The 24,132-nt window shown below is 39.8% G+C and overlaps 3 protein-coding genes across 3 annotated transcripts; 1 reads left to right on the top strand and 2 right to left on the bottom strand.

Moving 5' to 3' along the window:
* The first annotated feature begins 13,292 nt into the window (after positions 1–13,292).
* Positions 13,293–15,687, top strand: LOC147760385 (uncharacterized). The gene is made up of 3 exons (XM_086994335.1): positions 13,293–13,778; positions 14,252–14,488; positions 14,828–15,687. The coding sequence occupies exons 1-3, from the start codon at positions 13,709–13,711 to the stop codon at positions 15,358–15,360; spliced, it is 840 nt and encodes a 279-aa protein (XP_086850461.1). The 5' UTR covers positions 13,293–13,708; the 3' UTR covers positions 15,361–15,687.
* A 1,074-nt stretch (positions 15,688–16,761) lies between these two features.
* LOC106164539 (uncharacterized) lies at positions 16,762–18,264 on the bottom strand. The gene is made up of 2 exons (XM_013542484.2): positions 18,039–18,264; positions 16,762–17,294 (listed from the first exon to the last, which is right to left on the bottom strand). The coding sequence occupies exons 1-2, from the start codon at positions 18,262–18,264 to the stop codon at positions 16,762–16,764; spliced, it is 759 nt and encodes a 252-aa protein (XP_013397938.2).
* A 3,376-nt stretch (positions 18,265–21,640) lies between these two features.
* On the bottom strand, positions 21,641–23,268 carry LOC106164554 (uncharacterized). The gene is made up of 3 exons (XM_086994713.1): positions 23,090–23,268; positions 22,707–22,937; positions 21,641–22,201 (listed from the first exon to the last, which is right to left on the bottom strand). The coding sequence occupies exons 2-3, from the start codon at positions 22,900–22,902 to the stop codon at positions 22,110–22,112; spliced, it is 288 nt and encodes a 95-aa protein (XP_086850839.1). The 5' UTR covers positions 22,903–22,937; positions 23,090–23,268; the 3' UTR covers positions 21,641–22,109.
* Between the last annotated feature and the right edge of the window lie 864 nt (positions 23,269–24,132).

Raw genomic sequence — 24,132 nt, 5'->3', positions numbered from 1 at the left:
TCGGTTTCATTGCTTATCCGCTGGAAATGTTCCTAGTAAGATGAGTTCAGATGTTTTTAGTTTCATTTTATTTTGCAATGAGATAACGTGTGGTTTCACCTTTGACGTTAAAGAGCGCGATGAGATCCACAGCTGTTCACACCTTGGCGGTTTCAGTTTTGAGTAGATTTTACTCTTTCATTGTTGACTGTGGAGTTGCCTCGGGTACTGAATGAACATATGAACCGTCTCGAGAAGCATGGACCCAAGATAGGAAGGGGGTGCATAAGAAGACAAACGTAGTTTACAACTGGTAAAAGCAATAGCGGCGGGGCGACTTTTGTAAAAAATAAAACTTTTTTCCTCTGAAAATCCCACCGAGAAAAGAGCCCATTTTGCTGAAATTGCAGTATGACAGGCGAGGCTCTATACGCGGTTAGCAATAGCTCAATGCAAGTTTGATCGGTGACGTAGCTGGAAAAAGATAGAGATCAATGACCATTCCCATGTCATATTATTGACGACGCAGACTTTATGCTACTATGTTCTTTTTAAATCCATCACTTATTCTCAAGTATATCGTTTTATTGTGCAAAAGGTAAATTGCTAGGACCCACGAGAGCCCGCATTCGTTCTGGTTACTGCCCGAACAGGGGGCAAGGTCGTTGTCGTGACGGACTGACGTGCCTCATCCGGGATTCGAACTCGTGACTTCTCGTTACCATGGTTGGTGACGCTTTGTATTGTTTTTTTGCATCCAAGCACGCTACCGACTGCGCCGTGACTGACCCGCCCACCCTCCGTAGGTACGAGTTTCCTCTTATAGTAATCAAAAGCAAATTTTACAGATTACTTTTAGGAAAAAAATATCAGAGTCATTTTGCTGGGTCTCGAACCAGCGGACAAGGATACACTCACGCACAAGGCAACGGAGTTACCACGGAGCCACAGAAGCTTCGTTGCTGAGTGATGGATCAAATGGAAATTTTCTAGCTTGTCAGGGAGAGGGCCAGTTTGGATGTACATGTGTATATATTTGCTATTTCAATCGATAATCCGGGTGCCCTATTTCAACCCGGGCAACCCCAGTCCTCGACCAAGGTTTTTCATGACCGTTTTAAAAGTTCATGATTTTTTGATTTCATTGTTTGTTGTCCTTTGTCAAGACTCTGTGTGTGCGCGTGACGTTGTATATGTGCGCACGCATGTTTATACGTCGCTCATTCTTCTTTGTTACGTTAAAATGATACATACGTTACCGATATATACGTTACCGTGATCCGTGTAAATATTTATTTATTTTATTTACAGTGGTTTGTCTTTCGTTTTGTGGGCCAACACTTTAAGGCAGAAGTGTTTTGTGCCCACAAAACAAAAGACAACCAATGTAAATAGAATAAATGTATATTTACACGCTTCATGGTAACGTATGTATCATAATAACGTAACAAAGAAGGATGAGCGACGTATATACATGCGTGCGCACATGTACAACGTCGCACGCATCCACAGTGTCGCACCAAAGGACAACAAAGAATGAAAACAGAAAACAATACCTTCACGTTTTTTGGTAACGTATTTATTGATAACGTAGACCTATCCATTATATAAACAATTACAACAAACTTTTGCAAGACAAGTAATCTTAACTTGCCCTGCTTTTTCATTTTATTGTTATGTTCTATACCGTAAGAAAAATGCGTTTGCTCACAAAACGGATAATAAGCGTATATTGTAATTAAAACGTTCAAATGTGCAGAAAACTGGTGTGTTTTCCATTCAAGCAATTGCGTCGATGCGAATTTCGAGTAAAACATATTTGGCAAATAATTCTGCCCAGAAGAAATTTTTTTTCGGGTGAACGCGGTTAACAGGTGGTATGACGTGTTGTTTGTTATACCTGAAGCTACTGAATCAATTCAAGGTCGATCGGTTGGTGGTATGACGTGCTGTTATACCTGAAGCTACTGAATCAATACAAGGTCGATCGGTTTCATTGCTTATCCGCTGGAAATGTTCCTAGTAAGATGAGTTCAGATGTTTTTAGTTTCATTTTATTTTGCAATGAGATAACGTGTGGTTTCACCTTTGACGTTAAAGAGCGCGATGAGATCCACAGCTGTTCACACCTTGGCGGTTTCAGTTTTGAGTAGATTTTACTCTTTCATTGTTGACTGTGGAGTTGCCTCGGGTACTGAATGAACATATGAACCGTCTCGAGAAGCATGGACCCAAGATAGGAAGGGGGTGCATAAGAAGACAAACGTAGTTTACAACTGGTAAAAGCAATAGCGGCGGGGCGACTTTTGTAAAAAATAAAACTTTTTTCCTCTGAAAATCCCACCGAGAAAAGAGCCCATTTTGCTGAAATTGCAGTATGACAGGCGAGGCTCTATACGCGGTTAGCAATAGCTCAATGCAAGTTTGATCGGTGACGTAGCTGGAAAAAGATAGAGATCAATGACCATTCCCATGTCATATTATTGACGACGCAGACTTTATGCTACTATGTTCTTTTTAAATCCATCACTTATTCTCAAGTATATCGTTTTATTGTGCAAAAGGTAAATTGCTAGGACCCACGAGAGCCCGCATTCGTTCTGGTTACTGCCCGAACAGGGGGCAAGGTCGTTGTCGTGACGGACTGACGTGCCTCATCCGGGATTCGAACTCGTGACTTCTCGTTACCATGGTTGGTGACGCTTTGTATTGTTTTTTTGCATCCAAGCACGCTACCGACTGCGCCGTGACTGACCCGCCCACCCTCCGTAGGTACGAGTTTCTTCTTATAGTAATCAAAAGCAAATTTTACAGATTACTTTTAGGAAAAAAATATCAGAGTCATTTTGCTGGGTCTCGAACCAGCGGACAAGGATACACTCACGCACAAGGCAACGGAGTTACCACGGAGCCACAGAAGCTTCGTTGCTGAGTGATGGATCAAATGGAAATTTTCTAGCTTGTCAGGGAGAGGGCCAGTTTGGATGTACATGTGTATATATTTGCTATTTCAATCGATAATCCGGGTGCCCTATTTCAACCCGGGCAACCCCAGTCCTCGACCAAGGTTTTTCATGACCGTTTTAAAAGTTCATGATTTTTTGATTTCATTGTTTGTTGTCCTTTGTCAAGACTCTGTGTGTGCGCGTGACGTTGTATATGTGCGCACGCATGTTTATACGTCGCTCATTCTTCTTTGTTACGTTAAAATGATACATACGTTACCGATATATACGTTACCGTGATCCGTGTAAATATTTATTTATTTTATTTACAGTGGTTTGTCTTTCGTTTTGTGGGCCAACACTTTAAGGCAGAAGTGTTTTGTGCCCACAAAACAAAAGACAACCAATGTAAATAGAATAAATGTATATTTACACGCTTCATGGTAACGTATGTATCATAATAACGTAACAAAGAAGGATGAGCGACGTATATACATGCGTGCGCACATGTACAACGTCGCACGCATCCACAGTGTCGCACCAAAGGACAACAAAGAATGAAAACAGAAAACAATACCTTCACGTTTTTTGGTAACGTATTTATTGATAACGTAGACCTATCCATTATATAAACAATTACAACAAACTTTTTCAATCTTTACTTGCCCTGCTTTTTCATTTTATTGTTATGTTCTATACCGTAAGAAAAATGCGTTTGCTCACAAAACGGATAATAAGCGTATATTGTAATTAAAACGTTCAAATGTGCAGAAAACTGGTGTGTTTTCCATTCAAGCAATTGCGTCGATGCGAATTTCGAGTAAAACATATTTGGCAAATAATTCTGCCCAGAAGAAATTTTTTTTCGGGTGAACGCGGTTAACAGGTGGTATGACGTGTTGTTTGTTATACCTGAAGCTACTGAATCAATTCAAGGTCGATCGGTTGGTGGTATGACGTGCTGTTATACCTGAAGCTACTGAATCAATACAAGGTCGATCGGTTTCATTGCTTATCCGCTGGAAATGTTCCTAGTAAGATGAGTTCAGATGTTTTTAGTTTCATTTTATTTTGCAATGAGATAACGTGTGGTTTCACCTTTGACGTTAAAGAGCGCGATGAGATCCACAGCTGTTCACACCTTGGCGGTTTCAGTTTTGAGTAGATTTTACTCTTTCATTGTTGACTGTGGAGTTGCCTCGGGTACTGAATGAACATATGAACCGTCTCGAGAAGCATGGACCCAAGATAGGAAGGGGGTGCATAAGAAGACAAACGTAGTTTACAACTGGTAAAAGCAATAGCGGCGGGGCGACTTTTGTAAAAAATAAAACTTTTTTCCTCTGAAAATCCCACCGAGAAAAGAGCCCATTTTGCTGAAATTGCAGTATGACAGGCGAGGCTCTATACGCGGTTAGCAATAGCTCAATGCAAGTTTGATCGGTGACGTAGCTGGAAAAAGATAGAGATCAATGACCATTCCCATGTCATATTATTGACGACGCAGACTTTATGCTACTATGTTCTTTTTAAATCCATCACTTATTCTCAAGTATATCGTTTTATTGTGCAAAAGGTAAATTGCTAGGACCCACGAGAGCCCGCATTCGTTCTGGTTACTGCCCGAACAGGGGGCAAGGTCGTTGTCGTGACGGACTGACGTGCCTCATCCGGGATTCGAACTCGTGACTTCTCGTTACCATGGTTGGTGACGCTTTGTATTGTTTTTTTGCATCCAAGCACGCTACCGACTGCGCCGTGACTGACCCGCCCACCCTCCGTAGGTACGAGTTTCCTCTTATAGTAATCAAAAGCAAATTTTACAGATTACTTTTAGGAAAAAAATATCAGAGTCATTTTGCTGGGTCTCGAACCAGCGGACAAGGATACACTCACGCACAAGGCAACGGAGTTACCACGGAGCCACAGAAGCTTCGTTGCTGAGTGATGGATCAAATGGAAATTTTCTAGCTTGTCAGGGAGAGGGCCAGTTTGGATGTACATGTGTATATATTTGCTATTTCAATCGATAATCCGGGTGCCCTATTTCAACCCGGGCAACCCCAGTCCTCGACCAAGGTTTTTCATGACCGTTTTAAAAGTTCATGATTTTTTGATTTCATTGTTTGTTGTCCTTTGTCAAGACTCTGTGTGTGCGCGTGACGTTGTATATGTGCGCACGCATGTTTATACGTCACTCATTCTTCTTTGTTACGTTAAAATGATACATACGTTACCGATATATACGTTACCGTGATCCGTGTAAATATTTATTTATTTTATTTACAGTGGTTTGTCTTTCGTTTTGTGGGCCAACACTTTAAGGCAGAAGTGTTTTGTGCCCACAAAACAAAAGACAACCAATGTAAATAGAATAAATGTATATTTACACGCTTCATGGTAACGTATGTATCATAATAACGTAACAAAGAAGGATGAGCGACGTATATACATGCGTGCGCACATGTACAACGTCGCACGCATCCACAGTGTCGCACCAAAGGACAACAAAGAATGAAAACAGAAAACAATACCTTCACGTTTTTTGGTAACGTATTTATTGATAACGTAGACCTATCCATTATATAAACAATTACAACAAACTTTTTCAAGACAAGTAATCTTAACTTGCCCTGCTTTTTCATTTTATTGTTATGTTCTATACCGTAAGAAAAATGCGTTTGCTCACAAAACGGATAATAAGCGTATATTGTAATTAAAACGTTCAAATGTGCAGAAAACTGGTGTGTTTTCCATTCAAGCAATTGCGTCGATGCGAATTTCGAGTAAAACATATTTGGCAAATAATTCTGCCCAGAAGAAATTTTTTTTCGGGTGAACGCGGTTAACAGGTGGTATGACGTGTTGTTTGTTATACCTGAAGCTACTGAATCAATTCAAGGTCGATCGGTTGGTGGTATGACGTGCTGTTATACCTGAAGCTACTGAATCAATACAAGGTCGATCGGTTTCATTGCTTATCCGCTGGAAATGTTCCTAGTAAGATGAGTTCAGATGTTTTTAGTTTCATTTTATTTTGCAATGAGATAACGTGTGGTTTCACCTTTGACGTTAAAGAGCGCGATGAGATCCACAGCTGTTCACACCTTGGCGGTTTCAGTTTTGAGTAGATTTTACTATTCATTGTTGGCTGTGGAGTTGCCTCGGGTACTGAATGAACATATGAACCGTCTCGAGAAGCATGGACCCAAGATAGGAAGGGGGTGCATAAGAAGACAAACGTAGTTTACAACTGGTAAAAGCAATAGCGGCGGGGCGACTTTTGTAAAAAATAAAACTTTTTTCCTCTGAAAATCCCACCGAGAAAAGAGCCCATTTTGCTGAAATTGCAGTATGACAGGCGAGGCTCTATACGCGGTTAGCAATAGCTCAATGCAAGTTTGATCGGTGACGTAGCTGGAAAAAGATAGAGATCAATGACCATTCCCATGTCATATTATTGACGACGCAGACTTTATGCTACTATGTTCTTTTTAAATCCATCACTTATTCTCAAGTATATCGTTTTATTGTGCAAAAGGTAAATTGCTAGGACCCACGAGAGCCCGCATTCGTTCTGGTTACTGCCCGAACAGGGGGCAAGGTCGTTGTCGTGACGGACTGACGTGCCTCATCCGGGATTCGAACTCGTGACTTCTCGTTACCATGGTTGGTGACGCTTTGTATTGTTTTTTTGCATCCAAGCACGCTACCGACTGCGCCGTGACTGACCCGCCCACCCTCCGTAGGTACGAGTTTACTCTTATAGTAATCAAAAGCAAATTTTACAGATTACTTTTAGGAAAAAAATATCAGAGTCATTTTGCTGGGTCTCGAACCAGCGGACAAGGATACACTCACGCACAAGGCAACGGAGTTACCACGGAGCCACAGAAGCTTCGTTGCTGAGTGATGGATCAAATGGAAATTTTCTAGCTTGTCAGGGAGAGGGCCAGTTTGGATGTACATGTGTATATATTTGCTATTTCAATCGATAATCCGGGTGCCCTATTTCAACCCGGGCAACCCCAGTCCTCGACCAAGGTTTTTCATGACCGTTTAAGTTCATGATTTTTTGATTTCATTGTTTGTTGTCCTTTGTCAAGACTCTGTGTGTGCGCGTGACGTTGTATATGTGCGCACGCATGTTTATACGTCGCTCATTCTTCTTTGTTACGTTAAAATGATACATACGTTACCGATATATACGTTACCGTGATCCGTGTAAATATTTATTTATTTTACTTACATTGGTTTGTCTTTCGTTTTGTGGGACAACACTTTAAGGCAGAAGTGTTTTGTGCCCAGCTGTTCACACCTTGGGGGTTTCAGTTTTGAGTAGATTTTACTCTTTCATTGTTGACTGTGAGTTGCCCCGGGTACTGAATGAACATATGAACCGTCTCGAGAAGCATGGACCCAAGATAGGAAGGGGGTGCATAAGAAGACAAACGTAGTTTACAACTGGTAAAAGCAATAGCGGCGGGGCGACTTTTGTAAAAAATAAAACTTTTTTCCTCTGAAAATCCCACCGAGAAAAGAGCCCATTTTGCTGAAATTGCAGTATGACAGGCGAGGCTCTATACGGGGTTAGCAATAGCTCAATGCAAGTTTGATCGGTGACGTAGCTGGAAAAAGATAGAGATCAATGACCATTCCCATGTCATATTATTTACGACGCAGACTTTATGCTACTATGTTCTTTTTAAATCCATCACTTATTCTCAAGTATATCGTTTTATTGTGCAAAAGGTAAATTGCTAGGACCCACGAGAGCCCGCATTCGTTCTGGTGACTGCCCGAACAGGGGGCAAGGTCGTTGTCGTGATGGACTGACGTGCCTCATCCGGGATTCGAACTCGTGACTTCTCGTTACCATGGTTGGTGACGCTTTGTATTGTTTTTTGCATCCAAGCACGCTACCGACTGCGCCGTGACTGACCCGCCCACCCTCCTAGGGTACGAGTTTCCTCTTATAGTAATCAAAAGCAAATTTTACAGATTACTTTGAGGAAAAAAATATTAGAGTCATTTTGCTGGGTCTCGGACCTGCGGACAAGGATATACTGACGCACAAGGCAACGGAGTTACCACGGAGCCACAGAAGCTTCGTTGGTTAGTGGTGGATCAAATGGAAATTTTCTAGCTTGTCAGGGAGAGGGCCAGTTTGGATGTACATGTGTATATTTTTGCTATTTCAATCGATAATCCGGGTGGCCTATTTCAACCCGGGCAACCCCAGTCCTCGACCAAGGTTTTTCATGACCGTTTAAGTTCATGATTTTTTGATTTCATTGTTTGTTGTCCTTTGTCAAGACTCTGTGTGTGCGTGTGACGTTGTATATGTGCGCACGCATGTTTATACGTCGCTCATTCTTCTTTGTTACGTTAAAATGATACATACGTTACCGGTATATACGTTACCGTGATCCGTGTAAATATTTATTTATTTTATTTACATTGGTTTGTCTTTCGTTTTGTGGGACAACACTTTAAGGCAGAAGTGTTTTGTGCCCACAAAACAAAAGACAACCAATGTAAATAGAATAAATGTATATTTACACGCTTCATGGTAACGTATGTATCATAATAACGTAACAAAGAAGAATGAGCGACGTATATACATGCGTGCGCACATGTACAACGTCGCACGCATCCACAGTGTCGCACCAAAGAACAACAAAGAATGAAAACAGAAAACAATACCTTCACGTTTTTTGGTAACGTATTTATTGATAACGTAGACCTATCCATTATATAAACAATTTCAACAAACTTTTTCAAGACAAGGAATCTTTACTTGCCCTGCTTTTTCATTTTATTGTTATGTTCTGCGTTTGCTCACAAAACGGATAATAAGCGTATATTGTAATTAAAACGTTCAAATGTGCAGAAAACTGGAATGTTTTCCATTCAAGCAATTGCGTCGATGCCAATTTCGAGTAAAACATATTTGGCAAATTATTCCGCCCAGAAGAAATTTTTTTCGGGTGAACGCGGTTAACAGGTGGTATGACGTGTTGTTTGTTATACCTGAAGCTACTGAATCATTTCAAGGTCGATCGGTTGGTGGTATGACGTGCTGTTATACCTGAAGCTACTGAATCAATACAAGGTCGATCGGTTTCATTGCTTATCCGCTGGAAATGTTCCTAGTAAGATGAGTTCAGATGTTTTTAGTTTCATTTTATTTTGCAGTGAGATAACGTGTGGTTTCACCTTTGACGTTAAAGAGCGCGATGAGATCCACAGCTGTTCACACCTTGGCGGTTTCAGTTTTGAGTAGATTTTACTCTTTCATTGTTGACTGTGGAGTTGCCTCGGGTACTGAATGAACATATGAACCGTCTCGAGAAGCATGGACCCAAGACAGGAAGGGGGTGCATAAGAAGACAAACGTAGTTTACAACTGGTAAAAGCAATAGCGGCGGGGCGACTTTTGTAAAAAATAAAACTTTTTTCCTCTGAAAATCCCACCGAGAAAAGAGCCCATTTTGCTGAAATTGCAGTATGACAGGCGAGGCTTTATACGGGGTTAGCAATAGCTCAATGCAAGTTTGATCGGTGACGTAGCTGGAAAAAGATAGAGATCAATGACCATTCCCATGTCATATTATTGACGACGCACCCTTTATGCTACTATGTTCTTTTTAAATCCATCACTTATTCTCAAGTATATCGTTTTATTGTGCAAAAGGTAAATTGCTAGGACCCACGAGAGCCCGCATTCGTTCTGGTGACTGCCCGAACAGGGGGCAAGGTCGTTGTCGTGATGGACTGACGTGCCTCATCCGGGATTCGAACTCGTGACTTCTCGTTACCATGGTTGGTGACGCTTTGTATTGTTTTTTGCATCCAAGCACGCTACCGACTGCGCCGTGACTGACCCGCCCACCCTCCTAGGGTACGAGTTTCCTCTTATAGTAATCAAAAGCAAATTTTACAGATTACTTTGAGGAAAAAAATACTAGAGTCATTTTGCTGGGTCTCGAACCTGCGGACAAGGATATACTGACGCACAAGGCAACGGAGTTACCACGGAGCCACAGAAGCTTCGTTGGTTAGTGGTGGATCAAATGGAAATTTTCTAGCTTGTCAGGGAGAGGGCCAGTTTGGATGTACATGTGTATATTTTTGCTATTTCAATCGATAATCCGGGTGGCCTATTTCAACCCGGGCAACCCCAGTCCTCGACCAAGGTTTTTCATGACCGTTTAAGTTCATGATTTTTTGATTTCAATGTTTGTTGTCCTTTGTCAAGACTCTGTGTGTGCTTTTGACGTTGTATATGTGCGCACGCATGTTTATACGTCGCTCATTCTTCTTTGTTACGTTAAAATGATACATACGTTACCGATATATACGTTACCGTGATCCGTGTAAATATTTATTTATTTTATTTACATTGGTTTGTCTTTCGTTTTGTGGGACAACACTTTAAGGCAGAAGTGTTTTGTGCCCAGCTGTTCACACCTTGGGGGTTTCAGTTTTGAGTAGATTTTACTCTTTCATTGTTGACTGTGAGTTGCCCCGGGTACTGAATGAACATATGAACCGTCTCGAGAAGCATGGACTCGCAGACTTTATGCTACTATGTTCTTTTTAAATCCATCACTTATTCTAAAGTATATCGTTTTATTGTGCAAAAAGTAAATTGCTAGGACCCACGAGAGCCCGCATACGTTCTGGTGACTGCCCGAACAGGGGGCAAGGTCGTTGTCGTGATGGACTGACGTGCCTCATCCGGGATTCGAACTCGTGACTTCTCGTTACCATGGTTGGTGACGCTTTGTATTGTTTTTTGCATCCAAGAACGCTACCGACTGCGCCGTGACTGACCCGCCCACCCTCAGTAGGTACGAGTTTCCCCTTATAGTAATCAAAAGCAAATTTTACAGATTACTTTGAGGAAAAAAATATTAGAGTCATTTTGCTGGGTCTCGAACCAGCGGACAAGGATAGACTCACGCACAAGGCAACGGAGTTACCACGGAGCCACAGAAGCTTCGTTGGTGAGTGGTGGATCAAATGGAAATTTTCTAGCTTGTCAGGGAGAGGGCCAGTTTGGATGTACATGTGTTTTGTTTCCTATATCAATCGATAATCCGGGTGGCCTATTTCAACCCGGGCAACCCCAGTCCTCGACCAAGGTTTTTCATGACCGTTTTAAAAGTTCATGATTTTTTGATTTCATTGTTTGTTGTCCTTTGTCAAGACTCTGTGTGTGCGCGTGACGTTGTATATGTGCGCACGCATGTTTATACGTCGCTCATTCTTCTTTGTTACGTTAAAATGATACATACGTTACCGATATATACGTTACCGTGATCCGTGTAAATATTTATTTATTTTATTTACATTGGTTTGTCTTTCGTCCTCGACCAAGGTTTTGCATGACCGTTTAAGTTCATTATGCACACGAAGCCGTGTCTGAGAACCCGACACGGAGAATTCCTAAAGAGCTGACTTTTTTTTTTTAACGAGGAGTTTGATGTTTTAGCAAGCCCCTAAGAAGAGGGAATCATTAAAAGACGTTTAAATGTTCAAGAACTGGCGAGCTTTCCATTCCACCACATAAATGTTATGGTAACAATTAATTTTTCATTGCTTGATCGGCAACTTACTGCGTGAACTCTGAGTAACGCATGCACAGTTGTTTCATTACTTTCTCCACTTCTTCAAATATTTAAAATTGTGAATTAATGGGCAACATATAATATCTTAACATAGCATCATTATCTATACATACATGTACCTACCCGAAAGAGTGAATATCACCACATCTTAATAGTATCTACCTCTTATGCTGAGGCCACGCATGCAATCATTCTACACAGCCAAGGGACTCCAGATTTTATTAGGACAACCGAAGACGAGGGAGATTCGGAACAGTTAACAGAAGGCTTATCCAAGCCACAAAAGAGTTTGCTCTGAATCCTTATCTGATCTAGGCTTTGCGCAATTTCTAAAGTTGGTTCAACTTAGGGTGTAGGCTAAAACCACCATAAAATGTTCCACTGAAAAAATTAAAGACCCCACCTCACCTCTTTGAAATAGCTGGTCAGGCATGCAGACCTTAATGCGGTTATCATATCATCTGGGACACCAGACGCAGAGCAGGGGCGGATCGAGGATTATCTGAAGGGGGTCCAATTTTTAGGAATAAGTGGCTGCGTGGGGTTCGGTGCCCACTTTTTTTTTTTTTTTTTTTTGTTTGGAATTTTAGAGGGCGAACAGTGCCAATTGATCCGGTTTAGAAGTATGATTCAGCTAGTCAAAATACTAATTTCTAGAGTGAAATTTATTTTTCAGACCCCCCCCCTCCAATATCCGCCACTGCAGAGGCCCAACTATCTCAAATCATACGGTTATCAAGGTCAAGAATAAGTTTATATCCCGTGTTTAATTTTTGTAGAGGTTAATATTAAAGGTGCAGCTTAGGCCATAAAATGACGCTATCACCACCATACGCCTGAGTAACCAAGACTGTGGGTTAGAGACAAAATACTGTGAAATTCAAACCTCTCATTGGGCGCATTCAGATTCACACGTCGCTCTAGCTGGGTTGAACCAACTGTGCTGGAAATTCTCGCTAAAATGCAATCAATGGAATCAGGTTAATCAGCACACGGAATTTAATTACCTCCAAGCTGCCCGAGGATACCAGTCAGACTATTCAGCTGATTCCACTGATTGCACTTTAATAAATAGCGAGAATCCCCGCAGAGTCGGAGCGACCCAGCTAGTACAATGCGGTCATAAAAACTTTTTTTAGGTTTTTAGAGTTCTAGTCGCGAACCTTAGCCTTAATACCGTGATACGTGAATATGCCAGGTTTGCAAGATTTATACGCGTTCTGTCTTCCATACTTTCACATATTATTGGACTGGCTGTGTCGGGTGCTGCTTAGGAGACGACTGACTCCGCTCACAGAGGAAAGTCTGTGGAGAAAATTCACAGTTGAGGAGCGACGGGTTATTCTGTCGGAAGACATCACTCGCCGGTGGTGGCACGAGGGATTTTGCTTACTTCTCAAGTGTTATCGGGAAGACGAAGATTTAACTGTGGCAGGCAGAATGATTGTTGAAACGCGATGGACTGAAATTCTTCAAAATAGGTTGGCTTTATCCAAACGACTGGCGTCTGTTGATGTTTTGAAGGTATGTGTTCACCAGTCTACAACCTGAAGGGTTAATGCCCCCCCCCCCCCCCCCCCCCCCCCCCCCCCGTGCACTTTTTGGAAAAATAATAAAAACTATTATCTTCACTCCCTGGGTTGTGTAACATGACAGAGAGTCCCCCATGATAGAGAGTCCGCTTCCCATTCATTTGTAAAGTAAAGGCTCGCCCTAGATTTGACGCACTTAGGTCAGACTAACCCTAACCATTATAACTATATGGAGGGCGGACTTCTTGTTACACGGACCCTCAGTTTCCTTACACCTGAACATATGTTACCATTTAGTCTTCTTACATAATGTAGATGTAGGTGTAATATTGAGGCGGCCATGGGTTTTTATTCTATGCACATATACATATGTATAAAAATTGAATACAACTTCGAATTAATTCAATTTTATTTTTTGATACTTCAGCATGTAAAATGCATCCCTATATTGAGTTTGGGCGATACATGCGATACGCTATCAGACTATTCTTAGTCATTTCAGTGTCAGATCAAGAGACCCATATTCATTATCGGACCTGCTCGCTCTGGAACATCTTTCCTGCAGAGTCTCCTGTACGAAGATCCTCAGAACACTTCTCCAAGGTACTTTGAGGTGATGCACCCTGTGGAAGAGGCTACCAGCACGCATGCGAAGTCAAGGGAGCTAACCGAGATTAGGAAATTAGGTATTATTATTATTATTATTATTATTATTATTATTATTATTATTATTGCTGGTACTGCTGCTGTTGTTGTTATTTTGTTACTTCGGCCAAGGTGGCTTAATGTTCTCACCTCCATTCATCTGTTAGCCTGTTTATCTGTTTTTCGTCAGCACTACTCAAAAAGTCATACGCTGATTTTGATGAAACATGCATATCATAAGGCAGAAATGGGCTATATTTTACGTGGTTGGGTTTAAAATGGGAGTCTTGTACAATGTACATGACGTGAAAATGTAGGGGTGACAATACTGCAATACACATTAACGATGTGTAATTGTGTTTTACTCAGCTCTAAATGCTACTCCATAAAGTTAACACCTCTGTAAACGAGAACGAGTCACTGACTTTCACTTTCCAGTCTACACGTAGGAAGATGTACAGTTCCAAGATAACCAAAACGTAATACGGAATTTATAAATGTGTCTCATACGCAGGATCACGATACACAGCAACGCCAGAGTTGAGAGCGATCCACTACATACGGGCAACAGGGCCTTACGAGTGCTTCAATCTGATGGAAAATATGGGGCTTTTTAAGAACTTCCTTTTCTTCACTTCCAACATCCAGGATTACGAGGCATGGCGAAGGACGCTCACCAAGGATCAAATGGTGGAAGCTTACCGTTTCCATAAACTTCAGATGCAAATCATATTCTTAGCAAGGGGCAAAGGTATGGACAATTGTTTACGGGTACATGTATTTTGAAACCGAAATCTATTTAAAACTTTGGTATCATCATATTATTGCCACAAGCACGATTGACAGTACGTTAAGGGTCGAATTGTATCTCAAACAGGATAAGTTGTGGTAATCGTATTCGAAGAGACTAAATGTGTTTTGACGTTTGAGGCACATATAATACTTCGACCCTTCACCAGAGGGCCGTGATGACGTCACTGATATGTCACTGATCACTTATGATAATGATAACGTATCATTCGCGTTTTGAATACTTCTTCTAGATAAAAATGGCCAAAAAATAACAATGAATAAATAAATACTATTTCAGACACCGTATTAAACAACAAACAAGTGATTTTCAAAGAGTCGACGCACGCAGCGAATCTCGAGGCAATACTGAAGGTTTACCCGGACGCCCGCTTTATCAGTACTTACCGCGACCCCTGTGAGACGACCGCGTCCGTATGTTCACTGTTATCAAAAAGGTTTGCTACTTTCGTGTCCAAGCCTAAGAACATAGACCTGTATGATTTTGGCCAACATACCATGCGGTCTCTGCTGCTTCACGGTGGAAATGAAATGGTTCGATACAGAAAGAAACATCCAGAAGAAGCGCACCGATTCTGCGATGTAGATTACGTAGATATTGTTGCATCGCCAATGAAAGTTGTAAAGGAGATTTACGACTTCTTTGGCTTGGAGTTGACGGCGTTAGGGGAAGCCAAGATGTCTACTTACGTTACTGACCATCCGCAAAACAAATACGGCCAGCACGCGTATGGGTTGAAACGCTATAATCTGACAGAGGAAGAAGTGTTGGAATATTTCGAAGAATTTGTGGAGTTTTGCAGACCTCAGTAATGAGCTTTGACCCTGTGAAATGTTATTTATCCTGGTGTTATCAGAGAATCAGAAACAACCACAGTTTCAAAACTGAATTTTGCTGTTGATTGAAGCAATTCAATATATGCATGGGTTATCATTATGTACTTTATTATTCCTTATTTCTAACACTCATGCCAAGAAAAAAACAGGGAGCAATTGATTAAGCATAATGTTTCAGGACCGCAGTCCTTAAATGTAGTGAAGTTTAAAACAAGTTACAGAGATATGGTGTAAATAAAGACAAGGACACACGTGTAATAACATAAATCCAAACCAAACAGAAATAAAATGATGCCCCAGTAATGTATCGTCTTTTAATAACTTTTAAAGCAAACTAAAATGCATGGCTGATTTTAAGTTATAAAGCATCCATTTACAGCGTAATTTTGAATCTCCATATTTACTAATTACCAACTGTTAAAGAGTTACACGCAACACAAAGGGCATTCACACTGAGTGTCTTGTCACAGAGCCTTCCAATGGTGGTTCTGGTCCCATGTGACAGGAATAGTACTCCTAGGAATGGTAGTCCGGGGTCCCACATCATTTGTACAGATTAGGGTCAGTCGTAGTATTGGGGTTAGTATATGAGACGAATTTTACCAGTGCAAAGTAATGGGGAACAGCTTTCATGCAGCTTTTAGCCGACTACTATTCCTGTCACATAAACAGATGTAGGACCCCAAACTTAGATATTTGCGTTGTAAGAGACTTGGTTGGTTGGCTGTTTGATGCAAATTTCTCTTGGTGTACGGTCTATAGATGCGATATGTACATGTACATGTACAGCGTACTAACCTTTTATATGTCAATTGACAGCATGCAGTCATCTAGATATCACGTACTGTCAGTTATTGACGGTAAAATACGGTGTACAACATTGGTCAAAAAGATTGTCCCACTCCTGATTCCATGTGCCTTAATTAACAAATGAACACAGCACAGGTAAATGTTTAAATAAACAGTGCTTTTTATTCCAGATACCACATTTAACATGATTAAGCACAAATTTTTTTGTGCAACAATCTCCTACATAAAAAGGTGTACCGTGGTCCGATGGCAAGCACATATTCCATGATATATAATTATGATAACTGCTGTTTTGGTGGTAAAATGGAACATATTATATTTCAACGAGGTCTTTACAATATTTTTATTGTGAAATAATAATCCCAAACAAATGGTTGTTATCTTTTTAATGGTATCAATGCTTTTGATTAAAATGGTATATTTATCGGCACTTTGACACCTAATAAACTTATGAAAAAGGTATAGGAAAGGTTACGCATTTAAACAAAACGTGGTATTAATTACTTACGTACCACTACCTGAAAAATTCCAACTATACGACGAGTAATAAAAGTTAATAAATTATAATCAACAAGGAATTTTGTACTCCTCCACATATTCTTTAAAGTGCTCCAAAACTTCCTCTTCTGTCAGGTGATAACGCTTCAGGTCGTACTTGTGGCGGCCATATTTGTTTTGTGGATTTTCCTTGACGTACGCCTCCATGTTGTGTTTTCCTTGGTCGGTCAATTCCAGGCCAAAGTGATCGTATATTTTCTTCACAACATCCATGGGTGATGTAGTAAGGTCGCCATATGCAATGTCGATGAATCTGTGCTCCAGCTCTGGGTGTTGTTTTCTAAAATACATCATCTCTTTTGTACAGTTGATGTTTGTAGTCTTTAAAACCTTTCTGCCAATTTGCTTTACGTCAACATCATGTTCCTCAGAAGAAAGCGGTTTGAACTTTTCACGAAAAGAACATAAGGAAGCGACGGTGGAGCATGGATTGCGGTAGGTGTGAACGAAGATTGCGTCTGGATACACCTTTAGTAGGGCACCCAAATATAGACTGTGGAAATTATCTTTAAACACCATTCGCAGATCACTGTTCGGAGATTCTGAAGCCAAAACGCCAATTTTTTCAATCCTGCCAGGTAAAAATTTGCTCAAAACTGACATCCCGTTCTACTTATTTGAGGCAATGTACTATTTGCATTTTTATATGACTAGATGCCTTGCAAATCCAAGTGTTTTTCTAAATTCAGACACCAAAAAGATAAAAATCCTCATTAAAATGTATCTAATGTGAAATCAGGCAGACCGTTGAAATTTAAATCACGTAAGTGCTGGGACGGGTTCAATTGTCTTTTATCAACTGACATTTTTCATGACAAAAAACATTGAAGTATCCATTTAGGTTTGAAATTGGATGAGAGTGAGATATGTGGTGTACATACCCAATTATATTAGAGAATAAGAAATACACATTTGAACTGTTTTGTTGGCAGCCATATTTTATTCTAATTTCCATATTTGATTCTAAACAATAAAGTTGTGGTCATGGACTGATTTCTATTGCATAAATGGATTGAAATAGTGGTATGAGACAAGAGCATACATATATGGCAATTGGGGGCCAGTTTGTATATTCACGTTAACCAAGCAGGGATATGACTTAAGAATAACTTTTGGTATGGTGATAAAAAGCATTTAAGAAAGTGTGTGGAAAATAAATTCTGTTGTTAGTATTGTGTTTTGCCTGGTTGACAATACGGACTATATTAGATAATAAGAAAAACACTTGTATTGCTAACTTATAAACTAAAGAAGAACGTGCAGAATTAAACTAGTCTAAGACTTACCTCTGCCATGTAATATAAGCTGAGTCTGTTGTTTATGGAAACTGTAAGCCTCAAGCATTTCATTGTTGGTCCGTGACTGCATCCACTTTATATACTCTCCATAGTTACACAGTTGGAGCGCGTAATCCTTGAACACACCGATGTTAAAAAAAAGATAGTGGTCCTCTTCCGGTTCGGTAGCCTCAAAGTAGTGGATGGTTTTGAAATCCGGTCTGGTAGCATACATCCTGACTAAATAACGATTTTTTCAATAATTATTTTCGTGCAAATCCAGAGAGCAGCTAGATCAAGTTTTTATATCCCACAGGCACTATATGATACTTCAACTGTGAATTATTTAGTCTCATTGTAAAACAATATCATTTTAGATGTTGCTTACCTATTTCTTGTGTAGTTTTCAAAATTCGTGGGTCCTCGGCGTCGGGAGCAACATTTGCAACTGGTTGCATTAGTTCATAAAACTTGAGGCATGTATTCTGCGTATCGGAGAATAAGAGCTTTTGGAGGAAAGTAGTCCCAGTGCGACAGGGACCAATTATGAATATCGGCCGTTTGATTGGTATCTGAAAAAAAGTTCATACATGTGAATTATCCTCGAAACTATGATTTACGTTCTTGTTTTACCAAACTACAGCTGAAGTTATGCAAAGATAAGGGTTAAGCATTTGAAATACCCAGTCAAAATTTTCTTCGATTAAGATGTGGGTTATTCATGCAATTCACACCCAAGCATAAGGATTTGACCCCAGCTCACCACCTGGATCAAAATCCGGCACGCTTCTGGCCCACTACCGAATCAGAAATCCGGCATTTGTACGGCTCAGCTGTTTCAGTTATTGCTTTATCCGGTTTTCATAGTTGAAAATCAGTATAACGTAACATGGCTAGTTGGCTGAATAAGTACAATTATCACAGGAAAAAGGTCGATAAGTTGCATTGCAGACCTCTGAATATACGTACACTTATCCAACCATTTTTGTCATTTCGGAAATTTTAGCTGTGGGATTTTGTCCAAAAATGACTTGGACACAAAAAAATGCCAATGTATGTCAAATATAAGGAGTGCTCGAACTTCCGCACACATAACACAAAAACCTTTTTGTCAAACAATGTTGCGCAAATTAAAAATGGTATACAAATTCGTATGAAAATGTGCAGCGTGTCCAAAAAAGTAAATATATGCCCACATGCAGATACAGACACCATTGTGCTAGGCCTAGGCCTATAAACTAGTTCACTCAGTTATAAAGCACATGTTATGGAGGTTATATTAATTAGCACTAAGAGGGTCCGTATACATCGTGTAGATTTGTATCGGAGTAAATGGGAAATGCGGGGCAAAAATTTATTTCGTTCGGAGAAACACAGAAAACCCCAACAGCAATATGAGGGCGATATTAGGAGCTATTAGACTATCTGATAATACAGTGCCTTCTGGTCTCAGTGTATTTCTTGTTGATGCTTTCATAGTGGTGGTGAGATACTCTTAAACTACGCAACTGAACTCAGTACTATTCCAAGGTCAAGAGCTTAGAGGTTGTAAGAGGTTGATGTCACCTGACAAAGTTTTACCTGTTCTGAAGAAAAGGAAAAATATACAGCATAACACTTGTTGGTACACATCCATGAAGGTATTTTCAGCATTGTTTTTATAGCAAACTGTAATCCATGAATTCAGTATGTACATAATGGCCATTATTTGTATTTATCTTAGGCTCGAAGTGTGTATTGTATGTATATGTTTTTTTTTAAATAGCATATTTTTACAGATGTCACCATACCAATATTGCCAATGTCTTGAATATGCTGATATTTGAACTCAGCAACCCTCAAAACATATAGAAAGACATATTACACATCATTTTTATGTACTTTACTGTGAAAATATGGCCAAAAAGCCATTTTTCGCCTTTTTTCACAAACAAATAGCAGATAACAATATAAATCTTTAGCTTTGGTAAAAAAAAAAATTGTCAGATTTGTGTTCAGCAGCAAAAATGGCCATAGGACCCACCTGTTTTTAAAAAAAATTGTCATTTTCCCACCCCTACTGATATCTGGCTGACAATTTCGTATTCAAGTATAATTACAGTAATCACCAGCTGAGCCACGAGGTTGATGTTTATTGGGCATTTGAACGTATCCTGCAGTGAAGACCATCAATAATAAATGATAGGTCCAAAACTAAAGTGTCGACACACGTTTTGTTGCCCAATCGACTGAACCGCCACTTTTGTCCTACCTATATATGTCAACAAAACATACCTTATATACCGTATAGATACCATATATACAGTACATGTACAGTGTACTAACCTTGTTTAAGTCAACTGAGGGCAGTCGTCTAAATATCGCTAGTCTGTTTTCAAGGACGTCAACCAAGAGTTTTTCAATCTCCTGTCTTCCTGTCAAAGTTATAGTTTTGTCTTCACGAAAGCCCCTCAATAATAAGGTAAATCCTTCATACCACCAGCGACCGGTGAGTGTATCCGACAACAGCAACTTACGGTCTTCTTCGGAGAAATGGCTGAAAATACTTTCCTCTGTGAGAGGAATCGGTTGTTCTTGGGACATTATGCGGAATTGTTAGCACGAAAGGTAAAACACCTACTTAAGTATCTCAAATACCTGTGCCAGCCTTTTATTTGTATTGAATAAGGTTTATTCAAAGGCGTATCCTAAAACTGAGTCAATGTGTCTGAAGTGCTGAATGTAAAACACAGAAACCCAAGTCACTATGCATGACAATTGAATCACGTACTGTCTGTCATTGACAATTGATTTTCAGGAAATGCTGGCATATACATGATTAAGGCTTGTCAAGGTATTTCCAATGTTTTTGTTTCGAAGCTTAAACTGAGAAATTTAACAAGCAATACTGTCTGGGCTGAAAGATGGTGTAGGGATTTCAAAACATTATCCCATTGGGTCAGACGAATGGGGTTTATACGATTCCGTATCTTTCTAGCTAGCGGTTTTATAATTTAAAGATAACATTGTCTTCAGCCAAAAAGTGCACACCATCTCAGATGACCCCGGCTAATTTCGTGATAGGACACGAGACATTTGACATTCAATTAATATTGCCGGATCAATTAAGCAAAAGTCCTAGAGTAGGAAAATTTGTTCTTTTCTCGAATAAAATTAGATTTGGTGGTAAAATACGGTGTACAACATTGGTCAAAAAGATTGTCCCACCCCTGATTCCATGTGCTTTAATTTACAAATGATCACATCACAGGTAAATGTTTTAAGAAACGTTATTTTGTGTAATTATCTCCTATATAAAAAGGTGTAGACGTGGTCCGATGGCAAGCACATATTCCATGATATATAATTACGATACATGTAAGTTCTGTTTTGGTGGTAAAATGGAACATATTATATTTCAACGAGGTCTTTACAATGTTTTGTTGTTAAATATTAATCCCAAACAAATGGTTGTTATCTCTTTAATGGTATCAATGCTCTTGATTAAAATGGTATGTTTATCGGCACTATGACTCCTAATAAACTTATGAAAAAGGTATAGGAAAGCTTACGTATTTAAGCAAAACGTGGTATTAATTATAAACGTACCAAAACCTAAAAATTCCAACTATACGACGGGTAATAAAAGTTAATTAATTATAATCAACAAGAAATTTTGAACTTCTCCACATATTCTTTAAAGTGCTCCAAAACTTCCTCTTCTGTCAGGTGATAACGCTTCAGGTCGTAATTGTGGCGGCCATATTTGTTTTGTGGGTTTTCTTTGACATACGCCTCCATGTTGTCTTTCCCTTGATTGGTCAGTTCCAGGCCAAAGTGATCGTATATTTTCTTCACAGCATCCAGGGGTGATGTAACGAGGTCGTTATTTGCAATGTCAATGAATCTGTGCTCCAGGTCGGGGTGGTTCCTCCGAAAATTCATCATCTCTATTCCACCATGAAAAAATGACCAGTTTAATACCTCCCTGCCAAGTTGTTTTAAGTAGATGCAATGTTCCTCATAGATGAGATGTTTCAATGCTTCGACGACGGAACACAGGGAAGCTACGGATGCGCTTGCGGTAGGTGTGAACAAAGATCAAGCTTCAGGATACACCTTAAGTAGAGCATCCAAATACATACTGTGGAAATTATCTTTAAAAACCATCTGCCGATCACTATTCACGGCTCCTAAAAACAAATCGACAAGCTATGTAAATCTCGCATCAAAAATTGAAAAATGTTTCAAGAATAACGCTGTATTCTCGTAATTATTATGCAAACTGTTTCGGTTTGAAAGTGTCCCTAAATTAAACTTTCATATCTATTTTCCTTTTTATTTCAGACTTTCAAGATGAGAACCCCCCGAAACATAAGTACACGATGTCGAATTTTTCTTCTGCAATTTCAGATATAATATGGCAGATCTAGACAAGTGAATCATGGTTCGTTTATAGGCCACTTATTTAGTGAAAAATGGTACAATACATCTAACGAAAGTTCAGAAACTGGTCTAATAATGATTTGTATTTTTCCGAGGACAATCAAGATATAGCGCGAAAGTCTACGCTTCCTGAAGGGTTTAAGATGGAAATGGACCGAGAATGAGAGATGTGGTTCATTTACTCAAATGTATTACGTCTCTTTACGTTTAGGGAATCAGTTATTTGTGAGGTAAAACCAATTGAATACTCACCTCTGCTGTGAAGTATAAGCCGAGTTTGCTGCTTGTAGAAACGATAAACTTCAACCATTTCATCACTGGTCCGAGCTTCAAACCAATTTAAATATTCTATGCAATTGTTGCCTTGGAACATGTTTTCCTTAAACAAACCGATGTTATCAAATAGAGCATGATCTTCTTCCGGACCGATAGCCTCCTCCTTGTGCATGGTTTCCAAATCCGGTCTGCTGGCATATAGCTTGGCTGAAACGAATTTGTTTCACTCTGTATTGAATGTATATTTTAAAAATAGTTCTATAGAAGGTATTTTGGAGTACAACCTCATCATTTAATACTCTTACACCAGGGAATTCTTTAGACACATTGAGCGACAATATCTGTTTAATGTTGTTTACCTATTGCTTGTGTAGTTTTCAAAATTCGTGGGTCCTCGACGGCGGTATCGGCATCTACAACTGGTTGCAGAAGCTCATAAAACTTCAGGCTTGTATTCTGTGGATCGGAGAATAAGAGCTTTTGGAGGAAAGTGGTTCCAGTGCGCGGAGGACCAATTATGAATATCGGCAGTTTGATTGAGATCTGAAAATATATATAAATACTGTCCGAAAAAACATGCATTACATATCATATCATTACCAAGTTAAGTGAAAACAATCAAAACTCACTTAAAAGAAAACAGTATGTTCTAACCTTGCTTAAGTCAACTGAGGGCAGTCGTTGAGATATCGCTAGTCTGTTTCTAAGGACGTCAACCAAGCGTCTTTCAATTCTCTATCTTCCTGACAAATTTATAGTTTTGTCTTCACGAAAGCACCTCAGTAATAAGGTAAATCCTTCATACCACCAGTTACCGGTGAGGGTATCCGACAACAGCAACTCACGGTCTTCTTCAGAGAAATGACTGAAAATACTGTCCTCTGTGAGAGGAATTGATTGTCCTTGGGACAAGTATAACGACCAATCTCAATCCTCAATTTACACGTACTGGATCCGTATATATCTCAAAGACTAGTTACTATACTAAGCTAACGCCGATAGAAATCTGCATCAGGTAGCCCAAGGAAGTCGGCTACTAACGCTAAAATACCTTACTTAATGGCCGTTTATCTATGGCGGACTTTGAGTTACAGTAGTGTCCTAGATTATAAGGACATCTCACCATATATCTTGAACTAAATAGTGCGCATCACCTTAAACGACTTTCTATGATTGGACAATGCGTTTTAGACACCACCATGTTTTACCCTACTCATTGTATCTTTGCATTACTTAGTGCGGGTGTTTGAAACTGAAGACCGTTTCCTAGAGCAGCAATTGCGGAAGGAACTCAGCGCATTCTGGTGGCAAAATACTTTTTTGTATTAGTTTTAAATGGACCTAGTATTCGGGTGATGTGGGAGGTAAATAACAAAGCTCTGATTACGGGCTAAATTGCTGT

Source organism: Lingula anatina, chromosome 8 (assembly GCF_051362555.1).
Source record: "Lingula anatina isolate TDL-2025a chromosome 8, LinAna3.0, whole genome shotgun sequence".
Taxonomy (NCBI): domain Eukaryota; kingdom Metazoa; phylum Brachiopoda; class Lingulata; order Lingulida; family Lingulidae; genus Lingula; species Lingula anatina.
This window is presented reverse-complemented; position numbering and strand designations above follow the sequence as displayed.

Bases quoted from the DNA above. Each gene is read 5' to 3' on its own strand.
- LOC147760385 (XM_086994335.1), top strand. From the start codon at position 13,709: ATGCACCCTGTGGAAGAGGCTACCAGCACGCATGCGAAGTCAAGGGAG. The intron at 13,779-14,251 runs GTATTATTATTA...TCTCATACGCAG, and splicing joins AACCGAGATTAGGAAATTAG to GATCACGATACACAGCAACG. The intron at 14,489-14,827 runs GTATGGACAATT...ATACTATTTCAG, and splicing joins ATTCTTAGCAAGGGGCAAAG to ACACCGTATTAAACAACAAA.
- LOC106164539 (XM_013542484.2), bottom strand. From the start codon at position 18,264: ATGTATGCTACCAGACCGGATTTCAAAACCATCCACTACTTTGAGGCT. The intron at 17,295-18,038 runs GTAAGTCTTAGA...TTTTGGCTTCAG, and splicing joins GCTTATATTACATGGCAGAG to AATCTCCGAACAGTGATCTG.
- LOC106164554 (XM_086994713.1), bottom strand. From the start codon at position 22,902: ATGCACAAGGAGGAGGCTATCGGTCCGGAAGAAGATCATGCTCTATTT. The intron at 22,202-22,706 runs GTGAGTATTCAA...ATTTGTTTTTAG, and splicing joins GCTTATACTTCACAGCAGAG to GAGCCGTGAATAGTGATCGG.